Genomic DNA, 18,505 nt, shown 5'->3' on the forward strand with positions numbered 1-18,505 from the left:
CTACATACAAAGTGGACTGTGGTTCCTTTGAGGCTTATGTAATGTTGATAGGAATTTTCTAAAACACACACATGCTTGCAGGATTTTGCATAAATGTCTGAAATGTCTATGATATAGAATATTTCAGAGCAGAATCCTATTCTGATACCCGCAGGTCTTGTTTCTCATGACCTTTGACCTGGACAATGAACTGTGACATGACCCACCAATCACACAAAATCTTGACTGATATAATCGTTGTGTTCTGTAAGAGTTACAAGTTCACAGGAAACATTTGAGGCATAGTTTTTTGGGGGGATAAATATCTAATATTTATTTAGACCTCAGTTTATACTGACTTAAGAACAGGTCAATAAAATAGAGATGAGCGCATTTGCCCCTCAAACTAACACAGCAATAGGTAATCCTACATAATAAGATGACATATTAAAATGGGCAACTTTATGATCAGGCAGAATAAACAACACCAGCTGACATGTTCACATAACCCGTTTGGTTTTTGAAATGCTACATTCAGGTGCAATGAGGTTCTACATTCAGCATGTGTGGCAAACAAACTTAAATGCTATTCCAACCCAAATAGGCATGATTAAGACTGTAGGTCCATTGACTGTGTGCATTATAGCATGTGATCCTTTTAGCGGAATGGAGTTGGAGACTGGCAACAGAATTTGCTTGTTGTTCTTAAACGAGTTGGGTAGGTAACTACAGCAGCAAACACGGCTAGTCTCAAGGCTGACCTTTCTGTTGATGTAATGGAAGCCTCCTGATCTTGATCCCGACGACCTGCTCCGAGACTAAGAGAGGATGTAATTGAATGAGAGGTTGGAGGTCAACTCGTGTTAGAGACATGCCAAGGCTCCCCCCTGAAACATGGCCTCTTCTCTAGATAACCTCTGGTACAGAATGTGAGGATCCTGACAGCAGAGCTTTGCTACACGTTAGATGATTTCCGCCCAACAGTCCAAGTCTATTTCCATGCAATGTGTTTAGCCCCACTGAGCATTGCTTTTAGAAGTTAATAATGACCGACGTGTCCCAATTATGTTAAACACAAATAGAGTTGTTAGGTATAACTCTACATAAGCATCATGACTACTGACATTCGATTAGTAGCCTAATCATTTTTGCAAAATCACAGTTGCATCGTCTTGTTATGTACAGTAAATGAAAAAACAACAATCTTAGCTTTTTCTCATACTTTTCTCGTGCATGTTGAGGATCACTCCAAAATCTCATCCTCCTCATGAGCAACAACAATGGATTTACATTTAGTTCCTTCATGGAGAACAACAATGGGTCCCCAGAAGAAATTCTGTGGAGGAGTCTTAATTAGATTTCAGATAATTAAAGAGGGCGATGAGGCCTCCTTCCAGCACCTCTTTGATTTGCTTCTGCAAGGGGTTCTGCATGATGTGGAGCCCCTTATCCAGAGGGTGGTAGGCCAGCTTCTCCAGCCTGCTGAGCTGGTGCATCTCCTGGGGCACGTTCTGGATGTCGTTGAAGTCCACATTGAGCAGCTCCAGCCGCGTCAGGCAGCAGATCATCTTGGGCAGCGAGTGGATCTCGTTCCCCTCCACGATGAGGATCTTGAGCTCCACCAGCGCCGCGATGCTCTCGGCGATGCACTCCAGCCTGTTGCAGGCCAGGTGGAGGAATACCAGTCTCTTCATGGTGTAGACACAGCCGGGGATGTGAACAATTTTGTTGTGGCTGAGATTGAGCTTCCTCAGGCAGGTCAGGTTGGCGCAGGAGGCAGGGAGGCCAGATATCTCGTTGTTGGCCAGGCTGAGGACCTCCAGCCTGGTGCAGTTGCCCAGCTCCTCTGGAACCTCGGTCAGTTGGTTGCGGTAGCAGAACAGGACGCGGAGGTGTCTGAGCTGGCCGATTTCTGGGGGCAGGCTGGTCAGCTGGTTCCCCCACAGGTTGAGGACCACCAGGTTGCTGAGGATGCTGAGGGCGGGGGGCAGAGCCCGCAGGCAGTTCAACGACAGATTGAGCTTCTCGAGCTCCGTCAGCTCCCATAGTTCCTTGGGGGGTTCCTTGAGGCCACGGCGGGCCAGGCTCAGTATGCTGTAGCCCCACTGTTTGTACGCGTGGTTGCGGATCCGCTCTGCCGACGTCAAGCTGTCCTCACGGCCGGCACTCTTCCTCGCCTGCCTCTTCATCTCCTCTTCCTTGGACTGCTTGTGTCCCATTGGTGCACCTTCAGCAGGATTACCAATGTCAAGACAACAAGACGCTCAAGAGCATTACCCAGAAGCACTAGCCATGAAACATCCGAAACCGATAGGGTTGAGAGCGACAGACAAGCAGCTTTGGTCAGTGCTGGAACGGTCCACAGTCAACAGAGGAACTGTGTACATTCTCACTTAGTGTGTGTCGGATGTGAAATGCTGCTGGATATCGACCCTGGAAGTGCTGGCCAAGTGTAGCCGAGTGTCGCAGAGCAGTAAAGACGTGTGTTTGTCAAGGGGACTGATTTGAGAAATGTGTGCTGACAAGAGGGGAGGGAGCAGGGGGCTGAAATCAACTCCAGCCCACACTGACTGGATAGCACCACCCGACCCCAGCCACACTGACTAAGTCACCCCCCCCCCCAGCACCAACCACATCCCTCCACCCCCTTCAGCTGCTCCTGTCACTTGTGCGCTCCGGCCTGGGCGATAACTAACCTTGATTGCGCAGAGGGCGCAAGGATGGAGGCCCATGCTGCCCACCACACAAACCTTGACCCTGAATGGTGGTATTCATTTGAACGACTAACACATAAATTACCTCAATCACCTTCAAACGGTGGTGTTTGACTACCATACTGTCATTGGCTTGATCGTGGGATCAATTTGTTCTTGTCACGAACCTACTGTATCCTCTTACACCAAGCATACATCAAGACGGTTATAAATGAGTCTATTTATAACCACAACCGTGGTCAAAACAAAACACCCTTTGTGGCAATGCTATCAGTGTGTTATCCAATATCATTTCCTTTTTAGATCTCTCTTTCTCCTTCTAGCGTCTCTTAACACTTGTTATTTATAGCTCTCTTAGATACACAGATAGTCAGGATTATATTGTATAATGGCAGACAGTGTTGCTTCATGTCTCCTAAATGTATTGGCTCCGTTACCCTCATGCCTCCCCCATGTCTTTTCATTAGTTCACACAGTATTAGATGGCGTTAGGCATGTGGATTAAGCAGCCACGGAGAGGCTCTCAAAAAAGAAGCAGTTCTTGAGGGGTTACTGATTGTATGGGACACAAGTGGACAAATCAATCCAATCAAATCAAATTGTATTAGTCACATGCTTCGTAAACAACTGGTGTAGACTAACAGGATTTTGGTATATCTTTATTTTATTTTTTTACATGTGATGTCGTGGAATCAATGTGGAAAACTGATTGGATTTGCAAACATAAGGGAATTTAGAGTCTTTTTTTCACCCAACTTTTAAGCTAAATTCAATGTCATGGTGAAATGTCAAATTCATGTCAAATTCATGTCAAATTCATGTCAAATTCACTTTAGTTGAAAACTCAAAAATAGACGTTGAACTGACTGTGCCCAGTGGAATCAGTCTAAATATCAGACTGGGTCCTGCCGTCGTTGAAGTCCTCAATTTTAGATGCCATTGGAGACCTGTGAAACACTTGACACCACAATGCTGTACTGTACCAATCAGCTTTCTATAGGCCTACAAAATGCATGTTTGAGGTATGCATGCTTTAAATCAAACCATGGTTTGGGTTATTTTCTTTCACTCAGTGTGTGTCAAAAGCTCAAAGGACCCGGGTACCGGTGTTAGTGGAATTCCTCGGGTAATGCAACTCACTTAACAATTTGACTGAGTGCCTCATTTAGCCTTAAATATGCCCCCTTAGCCCCCTTAGCCCCCCACGTCCACCTCCTCCCCCCCAAACCAAAACAGATATGTAAAAAATAAACTCATTTGACTTACTGACTTTTAATCCCTGCTGTTGAACAAGGCAGTCTACTGTCTGAATACACTGCCAGCTGAACTAGTAAAGCAAGGTGTTAATGTTAATATGTAGGCCATGTTCTTCCATTAATACCTAATCCGGTGACTACAGTTTAAGATGATCAGTCACAACTTTACCGTTTTTTTTATTCCTAGATGAGAAAACGGCGGATACCAGTTTCCGATTTCATTTCACCACATTCACTATCACTTAAATGATCAATCATCAGATCAACTCAATCAGATTACACTGTGCTGAAACAACAACAACAACAACATCACTGTCTATATCCAAAGAACTGTATTTCTAGTTTATGCCATGAAAGTACTAGCAATGTGCAGGTAGGGTCCTGTATCCACGCAGAGTGACAGTGAGAGACAGGTGCTGGAGCCTTATCACACAGACCCATGGGCTGTCGTTGGGCATTGTGCAACTGATAACCCCGGGATGGCCCCTCTCTGATGGAAAAAAGCAGGACGGATTATTCCCGGCCCTGGGGAATCCTGTGATCAGAGGCGGATCATGGTTTTCCCTAGGGGAGGATTTTGGAAGAAGCAGCACCCCATTCCCTGGCTCCTGGCTCCGATTGGAGAGACTGAAATAAACTATGTCACCTGACGAGAGATTGGTCTCTCTAAAAGTATTATTCATGCATGGTTTATGTCGGTGGCGTACGACCACATGGGTTGTCACTAGTTACCACAGCCACAAAGTCAGAATTAGGGGTAAGGTTAGGTTTTAAAATTAGATTTGAAGAAGATAGAAATTGTAGAAATAGGTGGGGTTTATGCCTTTGTGGCTGTGGTAACTAGTAGTGACGACCTTGTACATGCCGGGATCAGATTACCCATCATCACTGGCGGCTAATCACAAACCACCCTGTTCCGCCATGTTTATCCGGTGAAAGAGATAAAAGACGAGGAAGAGCGGATTATCTGCTCCCGGTTATTCCATTGTTGTCGGAAGTTATGAATGCCAATTATCCACGTGCAGTGTCTTGACTGTGGACCTCATTTGCATAGGTTTCCTTGCCAAGGTTGGGGGAAAGTTTGGTTGTTGCTTTGTGTTTCTGGGATTTGGAGATTGGTCATGCATTCACAAGCAAGCAGAGTTGGCTACTAAACAGCTTCTGTGTTTGAACCCTAGGGCTTTCCTTCTGGTGAGACGAAGACCTGATGAGAAATACAAATGAGTCTGAGGAAGACGGCAAGAGGAGAGTGTCAAGGCCAAGTAGTGAGAAGAAAGTCAAGCAAGCAAACTTGAGGTTGCCATAGTCGACCAGTCTTCCTACAATAAGGTCCACGAGAGGTGAAACAGCGCCACTGACTGCCCCAGGCGCATTTGTTCTTGTTTTTGTTTTGAGGAAATGAGCATCTGTCAAGGGATGACACTGTAGAGGAGAAGCAAGTACGGGGTGTCAAACATTTAATAGTGAATGGACATAGAACGAGACAGGAACAGCGTCAGCACACGGGTAACACAGACAAATTACAATGGCGAACAGAGTTGGGGAATTGGAGCAGGCGTGACAGCATCCTGCCCTGCCGGTGAAAGTAGAACATAGGGGAGACTGGGGGCAATTGAGGCATCTTGAATTTCTCCAAACAGAAACAAGCTACAGTGATGAAACACACAGTATATTCCCATCTTGGTTCTCTCCATGCTTGACAAGTTACAGTGAAATATCTCACTATTTGCACGTTTTATGGGCAAATGTTAGTTTTTTAGGGGTGAAAGTGTTTTTTTCCACCAGCTGGTTTTTACTTATATTGCCCTGAGCATTAATATCCAATAATTCAAACTAGCATCATTTCCATCCCTATCTGTTGGTTGAACATTGACAGAAATGAAGTATCACTATTGTAGTCTCTTGTTAGGCACAATAGGTGTTGTCATGGCAGCTGGGGGCAATTGTAATGACCCTGAGCCAAGCTGCCAAATCATGAAAATAACTGATTTTAGCTTTAAGATTGTATGAATTATACATGGATTATACAAATACTATTTTTAAATAGCCTTGAAGTCCTGTAGAGTGCCATTTTTTATTTTTTATTTCACCTTTATTTAACCAGGTATGCTAGTTGAGAACAAGTTCTCATTTGCAACTGCGACCTGACCATGATAAAGCATAGCAATTCGACACATACAACAACACAGAGTTAGACATGGAATAAACAAAACATACAGTTAATAATACAGTAGAACAAAATAAATTGTAAACAGATATAATCTGGACACCATCTGACTATTGAGATGTTTGAGAGGAACTGAATGGCCATGCTAAAACATGGGTGTTACTGTCACGTCCTGACCAGCAGATGGAGCTATTGTATTAGTTTTGGGGTCAGGACGCGGCAGTTTTGTGTGTGTGAATGTTTGTGTTGGTGATTGGGACTTCCAATTGAAGGCAGGTGTGTTGAGTTGCCTTTGATTGGGAGTCCTATATAGGTGTGTGTGTTTTTCTTTGGGGTTGTGGGTAGTTGGTTTTGCACTGCGTTTAATAGCCTGCAGAACTGTTGCACTGTCGTGAGTATCTCTTATTGTTTTGTCAAGTGGATGCTTTACTCCTTTTTTCTTTGAAATTAAAAGATGAGTATCCATATTCCCGCTGCGTCTTGGTCCTCTTCTCTCCAGTACGACATTTTTTGTTACTGTAATAATAGGTTACGCATAGGTACGTAGAAATACTCATATTTTGTGCAAAATCATTGCATATGTCTATGATAATTCATGAACATGAATGTTTTTAAAGTTAAGTGAATGTATTTGGTTACTTTTTTTGATTTTAGATTTGACCCCAGCTAGCGTTACAATTGCCCCTGAAAAGGAGGCAAATGTAACGTCTGGACTTTTTGGATTAAAATCAATATTGTGAACCGACTGTCTTATGTACAGACATATTGTCACGGGCGTCGTATGAATTGGACCAAAACGCAGCGGGAATGTGAATACTCATCTTCTGTTAATGAAGGAAAACGTAAATACTTAACAAAACAACAAACTTCGACGAGAAACAGTCCTGTCAGGTGCAACAAACACTAAACAGGAAACAACTACCCACAAATCCCATAGAAAAAAAACACCCCTCTTAAATAGGTCCTTCAATTAGAAGCAACGAGGAGCAGCTGCTTGCAATTGAAGGTCAACCCAATAAACACCACATAGAAATAGACATACTAGAACTAACATAGAAATAGACTAACAAGAACATAGCCCAACAAACCCCGAAACACTCTAAACAAACACCCCTCTTAAATAAGAACATAGCCCAACAAACCCCGAAACACTCTAAACAAACACCCCCTGCCACGCCCTGACCAAACTACAATAACAAACAACCTCTTTTACTGGTCAGGACGTGACACATATAAATGGAATGAATGATTATGAGACAGATGTAAGTAACTTACATTTAAAAAAAAAAATGGCTGTCCTAGTTCAGGTGGTCTCTGAGCAATAGAGTAAAATACAAAAACTGTTACAATAGCCCCCGGTATCCTACCAGGTTTTATGGTAATTGAGGGTAATTATGTCTCGCCATCTTCCATTTGACTTTTTTTCTCCAGTCAACGTCTTTTGGCCTTATGCCAAAAGCCTGTAGTAAGTTGTTGGGTTACACTCTGAGTAGACACAAACATAAACTGAAAACAGGACTGTATTACCTGAACATGTGAGTATTGATCAAATCAATGAAGTGATCAATAAATGGTTCTGCCTGTTTTATTGCCTTACAGAATGAAGAACATTTTTTTTGGTGCTGATCCCAGTGGTGGTACAGTTGTCCCACTGGGTCTTAGTTCCTGTAATGGTTCAGAGTCTCCTGGTAAACGTATATTTTCAATTTTCCACACCCTCCTATGACTTCAATTATATATTCCGTATTCAACAGGGGACTATTTAATATCTGAAATGTAATTTGTTCATCTATCTCTGCAGCCGGAACAAGTGGCAAATATAATGCTTAAACTCACCCACAAAAAAAGAATGTGGACATAGAGTGGAACAATATGATGAATAGGTAGGAGGATATCAACCCCACAGGCTATTACACAACATAAAGATGCCATTTGTAATGTTCCCTGAGAGGTGGTGGGGGGAGGTGACGTATGACCACAGTATACGGTTAATGCAGTTACAAAGTACCCAAATCAGGTTTGGGCTGCTGAAACAGCATCTGAGGATAAAAAACAATTGTGCTTCTGACAACAGGCACTCGCCATGATGAAGTACTGCTGTGCAGCCTAACTAGGCCCCACCTGGGGAGAGACACACATTACAAACACAGCAGAGCATGAGCCTCACCAGAGAGTGAAGGTAGATAGATGTACTGTGTTTTACCACTATTCATTATAATGATCTGTCTATCTGTTTATCTGTCTGCCTGCCTATCTGTCTATCTGTCTGTTTATCTGTCTGCCTGCCTATCTGTCTATCTGTCTGTTTATCTGTCTGCCTGCCTATCTGTCTATCTGTTCATCTGTCTGCCTGCCTATCTGTCTATCTGTCTGTTTATCTGTCTGCCTATCTGTCTATCTATCTGTTTATCTGTCTGCCTGCCTGCCTATCTGTTTATCTATCTGTCTGCCTGCCTATCTGTTTATCTATCTGTCTATCTTCCTACCTATCTATCTGTTTATCTGTCTGCCTGCCTATCTGTCTGTCTGCCTGCCAATATCTCTCTCTCTCTCTGTCTCTCTCTCTCTCTCTCCCTCTCTCTCTCTCTCTCTCTCAATTCAATTCAATTCAATTCAATTCAAGGGGAAACATATGTTAACATTGCCAAACATATGTTAACATTGCCAAAGATAATATACAAAAGTGAAATAAACAATAAAAATGAACAGTAAACATTACACTCACAGAAGTTCCAAAAGAATAAAGGCATTACAAATATCATATTATGTGTATATACAGTGTTATAACAATGTGCAAATGGTTAAAGTCCCAAAGGGAAAATAAATAAACATAAATATGGGTTGTATTTACAATGATGTTGGTTCTTCACTGGTTGCCCTTTTCTTGTGGCAGGAGGTCACAAATATTGCTGATGTGATGGCACACTGTGGTATTTCACCCAGTAGATATGGGAGTTTATTAAAATCGGGTTTCTTTTCGAATTCTTTGTGGATCTGTGGGAAATATGTGTCTCTAATATGGTCATACATTTGGCAGGAGGTTAGGAAGTGCAGCTCAGTTTCCACCTCATTTTGTGGGCAGTGTGCACACAACCTGTCTTCTCTTGAGAGCCAGGTCTGCCTACGACGGCCTTTCTCAATAGCAAGGCTATGCTCACTGAGTCTGTACATAGTCAAAGCTTTCCTTAAGTTTGGGTCAATCACAGTGGTCAGGTATTCTGAAAGGGCCAAATAGCATTCTAGTTCGCTCTGTTTTTTAAATAATTATTTCCAATGTGTCAAGTAATTATCTTTTTGTTTTCTCATGATTTGGTTGGGTCTAATTGTGTTTCTATCCTGGGGCTCTGTGGGGTCTGTTTGTGTTTGTGAACAGAGCCCCAGGACCAGCTTGCTTTGGGGACTCTTCTCCAGGTTCATCTCTCTGTAGGTGATGGCTTTGTTATGGAAGGTTTGGGAATCACTTCCTTTTAGGTGATTGTAGAATTTCCTGGATTTTGATATTTAGCGGGTATCGGCCTAATTCTGCTCTGCATGCATTATTTGGTGTTTTACGTTGTACACTGAGGATATTTTTGCAGAATTCTGCATGCAGAGTCTCAATTTGGTGTTTGTCCCATTTTGTGAATTCTTGTTTGGTGAGCGGACCCTAGACCTCACAACCATAAAGGGCAATGGGTTCTATTACTGATTCAAGTATTTTTTGCCAGATCCTAATTGGTATGTCGAGTTTTATGTTCCTTTTGATGGCATAGAATGCCTCTCTCTCTCTCTCTGCCTGCCTGCCGCTGCCTATCTACAGTTGAAGTCAGAAGTTTACATACACCTTAGCCAAATACATTTCAACTCAGTTTTTCACAATTCCTGACGTTTAATCCTAGTAAAAATTCCCCGTCTTAGGTCAGTTAGGATCACCACTTTATTTTAAGAATGTGAAATGTCAGAATAATAGTAGAGAGAATGATTGATTTCAGCTTTTATTTCTTTCATCACTTTCCCAGTGGGTCAGAAGTTTACATACACTCAATGAGTATTTGGTAGCATTACCTTTAAATTGTTTAACTTGGGTCAAATGTTTCGGGTAGCCTTCCACAAGCTTCCCACAATAAGTTGGGTGAATTTTGGCCCATTCCTCCTGACAGAGCTGGTGTAACGGAGTCAGGTTTGTAGGCCTCTTTGCTCGCACACGCTTTTTCTGTTCTGCCCACAAATTTTCTATGGGATTGTGGTCAGGGCTTTGTGACGGCCACTCCAATACCTTGACTTTGTTGTCCTTAAGCCATTTTGCCACAACTTTGGAAGTATGCTTGGGGTCATTGTACATTTGGAAGACCCATTTACGACAAAGCTTTAAAACTTCCTAACTGATGTCTTGAGATGATGCTTCAATATATCCACATAATTTTCCCTCATGATGCCATCCATTTTGTGAAGTGCACCAGTCCCTCCTGCAGCAAAGCACCCCCACAACATGATGCGGCCACCCCCCTGCTTCACCGTTGGGATGGTGTTCTTCGGCTTGCAAGACCCCCTTTTTCCTCCAAACATAACAATGGTCATTATGGCCAAACAGTTCTATTTTTGTTTCATCAGACCAGAGGACATTTCTCCAAAAAGTGCGATCTTGGTCCCCATGTGCAGTTGCAAACCGTAATCTGGCTTTTTTATGGCCGTTTTGAAGCAGTGGCTTCTTCCTTGCTGAGCGGCCTTTCAGGTTATGTCGATATAGGACTCGTTTTACTGTGGATATAGATACTTTTGTACCTGTTTCCTCCAGCATCTTCACAAGGTCCTTTTCTGTTGTTCTGGGATTGATTTGCACTTTTCGCACCAAAGTCTCTAGGAGACAGAACGCGTCTCCTTCCTGAGCGGTATGACGGCTGCGTGGTCCCATGGTGTTTATACTTGCGTACTTTTGTTTATATAGATGAATGTGGTACCTTCAGGCATTTGGAAATGGCTCCCAATGATGAACCAGACTTGTGGAGGTCTACAATTTTTTTTTTTTAGGTGATGTCAAGCATGATGTCAAGCAAAGAGGCACTGAGTTTGAAGGTATGCCTTGAAATACATCCACAGGTACACCTCCAATTGACTCAAATGATGTCAATTAGCCTATCAGAAGCTTCTAAAGCCATGACATTATTTTCTGAAATTTTCCAAGCAATTTAAAGGCACAGTCAACTTAGTGTATGTGAACTTCTGACCCACTGGAATTGTGATACAATGAATTATAAGTGAAATAATCTGTCTGTAAACAATTGTTGGAAAAATTCCTTGTGTCATGCACAAGGTAGATGTCCTAACCAACTTGCCAAAACTATAGTTTGTTAAAATTACATTTGTGTTGTGGTTGAAAAATGAGTTTTAATGACTCCAACCTAAGTGTATGTAAACTTCCGACTTCAACTGTATCTGTCTGTCTGCCTGCCTATCTATTTGTTTATCTGTCTGCCTGCCTATCTACTCTGCTCTTACTCTCCGCCCCTCTGCTCCTGCCCCTTACTCTGCCTCTGCCCTATCTCTCTCTACCTCCTTCTTTGTCTTCCTGCCTGCCTATCTGTTTATCTGTCTGTCTGCCTATCTGTCTGCCTGTCTGTCTGCCTATCTGTCTATATTTTTATCTGTCTGCCTGCCTATCTGTTTATCTGTCTGTCTGCTTATCTGTCTGCCTATCTCTCTCTATCTCTTTGTCTGCCTGCCTATCTGTCTGCCTGCCTGCCTATCTATCTGTTTATCTGTCTGCCTGCCTATCTGTTTATCTGTCTGTCTGCCTATCTGTCTGCCTATCTGTCTGTCTGCCTATCTATCTATCCATCTATCCATCCATCCATCCATCCATCCATCCATCCATCCAGCAGGTAGCCTAGCGATTAAGAGTATTAGGCCAGTAACCGAAAGGTTGATGGTTCAAATTCCAGAACCGACTAAGTGAAAAATCTGTTGATGTGCCCTTGAGCAAGCATTTAAAGGGATACGATGTTTATGCCGCTGTGTGCGATTTGAAGGAAGTTGCATGCTAGGAGATACCCATAGACTTCCATTAATTGTGCTAAAGCTAGTTAGCATTGGCTCGCTCATATTGGACACAGAGACATAAAATGTTATCCACGAGTTCATCTGACTCTGGCGGAGTAGATAAAAGGCCCAGTATCCATTTAACTCTAACTGCTCCTGTAAGTTGCTCTGGATAAGAACGTCTGCTAAATGACTAAAATGTAAATGTATCTCTCTCTCTCTCTGACTGGCTCTCTGTCTCTCTGCACAAGACTTCCATAATCTCAACCACCAGCAGCATGCCACCCTGCATCCCACTGCTGTCTTGCCTCTGAAGCTAAGCAGGGTTGGTCCTGGTCAGCAGCATGCCACCCTGCATCCCACTGCTGTCTTGTTTCTGAAGCTAAGCAGGGTTGGTCCTGGTTGGTCCCTGCATGGAAGACCAGATGCTGCTGGAAGTGGTGTTGGAGGGCCAGTCGGAGGCAAACAATAACTCAATGCCCCAGGGCGGTGATTGTGGACATTGCCCTGTGTAGGGTGCCGTCGTTCGGATGGGACGTTAAACTAGTGTCCTCACTAAAGATCCCATGGCACTTATTGTAAGAGTAGGGGTGTTAACCCTGTGTCCTGGCTAAATTACTATCATGGACATCTAATCATCCCCAGCTTCCAATTGGTTCATTCATCTCTTCTCCCCTGTAACTATTCTCTAGATTGTTGCTGTAAATAAGAATGTGTTCTCAGTCAACTAACCTGGTAAAATAAGGGTTCAAATAAATGACCTGACAGACATTGTTATCTCTCAGATGAGACAGAGCGTTTTCTCCTGGGGTTGTAACAGTCACTTTAGCCACAGAATTGTATGGCTTGAGGTACCTGGGCTCATTCTGCTCACACACTTCCTGCCCTAGTGCCATTCCATTAGCAGCGGTCTGTCGATCGGTGCCCGTGCCAGGCAGGCAGGACTTCTATCAGAGCAGGGTAATGGTACCAACTGTGAGGATCTGCAAATGGGCTTCAGCTGCTGCTTCCATGGCTAATGGAATAGATGGAAGAGTAGCCTCCTAGCCTCAGCCGGACTCATTATGGCTCTCTGATTCTCTCTAATTGCATCACCCCCCCCCCCCCCCCCCCACCCCACCCCCGGACAGAGACAGAGCTAGGGTAGGGACAGATTTGATTAGATTTCAATAAAGAAGACAAGGTAGGGAGAGAGAAATGAGTCGGATAGAATGTTCTTAAGCTTTTTAAAGTCATGTTGTTCAATAACTGTCAAGTACTGCTCAGTGAATGTCATCATTGAGAAAGGCAACATATCATCCCAAATCACCACAAGATGGCGCAGCAGATCAGAGAAAATAGTTTGATCTTGGTCCGTGTATTTCCTTCAAAACAACTTCCCCTCAAACCTAGAAATGAGGACTCACCGTTTCCCTAAACCTGTCCAGCAAGAGTCCAAACCGCTAAATAAAGCACTGACACCTCAGTCGTTGTGTCCCCTGTGTGGATCCTTGAGAGGCCTAGCGTCACCTAAGCAGTTGCACCATAGCCTTATGATCTCGCCCTCTCAGTTACTAATCTCTGAAGAGCTGACTCTGGCCATTCCTGGTACAGGAGATTCATTCAGGGAACCTGACTAGGACACAGAGAGAGACAAGGCCTCATGGAAAGTACATCAACAAGTTGCTCTGGAAACTGAAGACAAAGTCAGTAGGTAATAATAGTAAGCTGTGCCAGTTCTAGGCTTCAGTGTTGAGTACTGTATGTCTCAGTGTTGAGTACTGTATGTCTCAGTGCTGAGTACTGTATGTCTTAGTGTTGAGTACTGTATGCCTCAGTGCAGAGTACTGTATGTCTCAGTGTTTGTGTACTTTATGTCTCAGTGTTGAGTACTGTATGTCTCAGTGTTTGTGTACTTTATGTCTCAGTGTTGAGTACTGTATGTCTTAGTGTTGAGTACTGTAGGCCACAGTGTTGAGTACTGTATATCTTAGTGTTGAGTACTGTAGGGCATCGGTGTTGAGTACTGTATGTCTTAGTGTTGAGTACTGTAGGCCACAATGTCGAGTACTATATGCTTAGTGTTGAGTACTGTATGTATCAGTGTTGAGTACTGTATGTCTTAGTGTTGAGTACTGTATGCCTCAGTGTAGAGTACTGTATGTCTTAGTGTTGAGTACTGTATGTCTCAGTGTTGAGTACTGTATGTCTTAGTGTTGAGTACTGTATGCCTCAGTGCAGAGTACTGTATGTCTCAGTGTTGAGTACTGTATGTCTCAGTGTTGAGTACTGTATTTCTCAGTGTTGCGTACTGTATGTCTCAGTGTTGAGTACTGTAGGCCACAGTGTTGAGTACTATGTCTTAGTGTTGAGTACTGTATGTCTCAGTGTTGAGTACTGTATGTCTCAGTCATATTTCTGGTTACTTTTTAATTAAATTAAAACACTTGACTTTCCGTCTAAACTATAAGTGTTCATTGTAATTTCATGAGGCATTTGTCTGTTGTGTTTGAAAGAAGATGTTTTTATTTCAAGCCCGCCACCTCTATCAGAGGACAAAATGTATTACTGTTCTTTATTTTATCAAGTTAAAATAAAACATTTAATATTTACAATTTTTATATATATAATTTTTTTATATATATATATATATATATATATATATATATATATATATATATATATATATATATATATATATATATATAAAAATTGTAAATATTAAATGTTTTATTTTAACTTGATAAAATAAAGAACAGTAATACATTTTGTCCTCTGAAGAGGTGGCGGGCTTAAAATAAAAACATATATATATATACATATATATATATATATATACATATATATATATATATATATATATACATATATATATATACATATACATATATATATACATATATATATATATATATATATATATATATATATATACATATACATATATATATACATATATATATATATATATATATATATATATATATATATATATATATACATATATATATACATATATATATATATATATATATATATATACATATACATATACATATACATATACATATATATATATATATATATATATATATATATACATGTATATATATACATATATACATATATACATACATATATATATATATACATATATACATACATATATACATATATACATACATATATACATATATACATATATATATATATATATACATATATATATATATATACACATATATACATATATACATATATATATATATATACATATATACATATATATATATATACATATATACATATATATATACATATTTATATATATATATATATACATATATATATATATATATATATATACATATATACATATTTATTTATATATATATATATATACATACATATTTATTTATATATATATATATATATATATTTAACCATTATAGCCCTGCTATTTCCCATTATTTCCTTTAATTCAGCAGACTAAATAAGACCTGGGACACCAGCAGGTGAGTGGACTATAGCCATCAGGGTTAAGAAAACCAGGGCGGTATTCATTACACCGATTTGGTTGCAAAACGTTTCTTAAGCGGAAGTGGATTATTTAAGATACTCTTTGAAGAGGTAGGGATTCAAAAGTTTTCGGAAGATGGGCAGGGAGTCTGCTGTCCTAGCTTCAAGGGGAAGCTGGTTCCACCATTGGGGTCACCGGACAGAGAAGAGCTTTAACTGGGCTGTGCGGGAGCTGCCCTCCCATAGGGGTAGGAGGCAGGGGCGGAAATCCCGGGGGGGACGGGGGGGATACGACCCCCCCATCCTGGGAAAAATATGATTTGTCCCCCCCAATATATCACTGAAACATAACTATGTAATTTAAATAATATTAATAATACGCAATGAAAGCAATTGTGCTGATTATAGACACTTAATAGTGCGTTTTTAAGTTTCAAAAGATTGCGACCCCCCCCACCGTTTGCCTCACAATGGTTTGATCCACTGCCAGTTCCTTAGTTGGCAAGGTAACAGAGGGGTCGTATCCACTGTCTGAAAGGCACTCAATGAACGTAACTGACGTGAGGTTAATCCAGTCAATCGCGCACACACACTAGCTGAATATGCAGAGCTAGCGCGCAAATATTAACTATTAAGCTAGCGAGTACCTATTCCATTTATGTGGCCTCGTCAAAGATGGAATCTTTGCTATTGTCAATTTATTCCAAGATCAGCATGCAGATGATGTAAGTTAGTGCTTCAAAGTCCCTGTGATAAGGTTAGCGATAAACTGGAGTCCAAACTGAACAGAACTACACTCTCTTCTACCATTGTCTTAAATATATTTAATGGTCTCGTTGCAAAAGCTAAATTGTCGCAAGGGAACTTTTATTTATTTATTTTATTTCACCTTTATTTAACCCGGGTAGCAAAGATTATAGCAAACACCACTAAAACGGAATTGGTGCTCGCTAGCTTTGCAAATTCAGCTATTGTTGGAAGCCAGCCAATATGAAACAAACTATTAAAATTACAAAAGGTTGCAGCATATGTTGTGTAAATGGTGAACTCATACAGCTGTCAACTCTTGTCATTTTAATCTGTTTCACATTTGCTAGCTACCTTTTAGATCGAAGCCCAAATAGAATGATAAAAGATAAGATGATAGAAGCCCATCTCCTACTGTAAATAACCTACACACTGTGTGTGTGTGTAGCCAGCCAGCCAGCCAGGTAGAAAAATGGCAGAAAAATAAAAGACGGACATCAGAGTATTTTTCAGTACACCAAAACGCAAAGTAAGAATCCTAGTAGCCTAATATCTCAAAGACTAGTTGATAAAATGTTCATAAGAAAGAAATGAAATTCTAATGGAAATGTTTCACAATGATGTCATTAGGCAGAGCAGGCAACAGATGTCACACAGACAGCAGAGTTGGGGACAGATATGCAGGGACAGACTGGCAGAGACAGGGAGTCTCAGGTAAGTTTGTTTAGTCTTTGTTTGGCAACATTACGAAAGGTTCTCATTTTTTTTACTTGTAAAATAGGAACATAATTGGAAAATGACATGGATACCCCCACTCTCAACTTAAACTGGTGACTGAACTAAGATTTGTTAAAGGCAATGGTATTGCTGTTGTGATTAGTTGTGTAGTTTTGGGTACCGGTAGTTAGGAGTACGGCAAACACCTTATTTCTTTGGTTCCTCAATATACATTTACCATATTACAATGTAGGCTATGTGTTACAGCACTACTTTTGGTGTCCCCCTCAGGAATTGCTCTTGAGAAAATTTCATGTAATTATCCCCTCCAAAGTTGATATCAGATTTTCGCCCCTGGTAGGAGGGCCAAGAGACCAGAGGTGGCAGAATAGAGTACTCATGTTGGGGTGTAGGGTTTGAACATAACCTGAAGATAGAGAGGGGCAGTTCCTCTTGCTGCTCCGTAGACAAGTACCATGGTCTTGTAGTGGATGCGAGCTTCGACTGGAAGCTAGTGGACTATGCTGAGGAGTGGGGTGACATGGGTGAACTTGGGAAGGTTGAACACCAGGCGGGCTGCGGCATTCTCGATAAGTTGCAGGGGTTTGATGGCACAAGCGGAGAGCCCAGCTAACAGCGAGTTGCAGCAGTCCAGACAGGAGATTACCACTAGAGGGTTTTGTTAACACTAGAGGGCATGAGTTACAATGACATGCCTTTTAGTTAGACAAACCCTAACAGAAACATTTTTTTTTAAATTGTATTGGTATCAACAGATACTGTAGATAACAATACTTCTAAGTAACAGGGGTTATACTCAGTAACCCATTGGTTCTGAACATGCAATTCTAATATCGGAAATAATACTGTGTCTCTGGAGCTCGCATGCCTCTATCATCTCCTCTGTATGACAGATAAGGCCTATCCAGACTCTCTCTGACCTTCTGCTGTTTATAAACTGAATGTTCCAGTCGCTTGTAGATGACCACGCTCTGAAGTCCTAACATAGATGTATCTTCTGGTTGGAGCAATGATATAGTACACCTGCTTCTACCCCTTATCCCTTAACAATAGAACCAATAGTGCTTTCTGTCTGCTCTGTCTGTCCTGTCTGTCCTGTCTATCTGTCCTGTCTGTCCTGTCTATCTGTCATGTCTGTCCTGTCTGTCTGTCCTGTCTCTGTCATGTCTGTCCTGTCTATCTGTCTGTCTGTCTGTCCTGTCTGTCCTGTCCTGTCTATCTGTCATGTCTGTCCTGTCTGTCTGTCCTGTCTCTGTCATGTCTGTCCTGTCTATCTGTCTGTCCTGTCTATCTGTCTGCCCTGTCCTGTCTATCTGTCATGTCTGTCCTGTCTGTCTGTCCTGTCTCTGTCCTGTCTGTCCTGTCCTGTCTGTGTCAATAGGGGTCATGTT

At 41.5% G+C, this 18,505-nt stretch overlaps 1 protein-coding gene across 1 annotated transcript; it reads right to left on the reverse strand.

The window, feature by feature from the left end:
* Window positions 1-209: 209 nt before the first annotated feature.
* On the reverse strand, window positions 210-2,546 carry LOC106579658 (uncharacterized). Its single transcript, XM_014159792.3, has one exon. It carries the CDS (start codon window positions 2,196-2,198, stop codon window positions 1,329-1,331), a length of 870 nt encoding a protein of 289 aa, XP_014015267.1. The 5' UTR covers window positions 2,199-2,546; the 3' UTR covers window positions 210-1,328.
* Between the last annotated feature and the right edge of the window lie 15,959 nt (window positions 2,547-18,505).

The sequence above is a fragment of the Salmo salar genome, chromosome 19 (genome assembly GCF_965601325.2).
Source record: "Salmo salar chromosome 19, fSalSal1, whole genome shotgun sequence".
In the NCBI taxonomy this organism is placed as follows: Eukaryota; Metazoa; Chordata; class Actinopteri; order Salmoniformes; family Salmonidae; genus Salmo; species Salmo salar.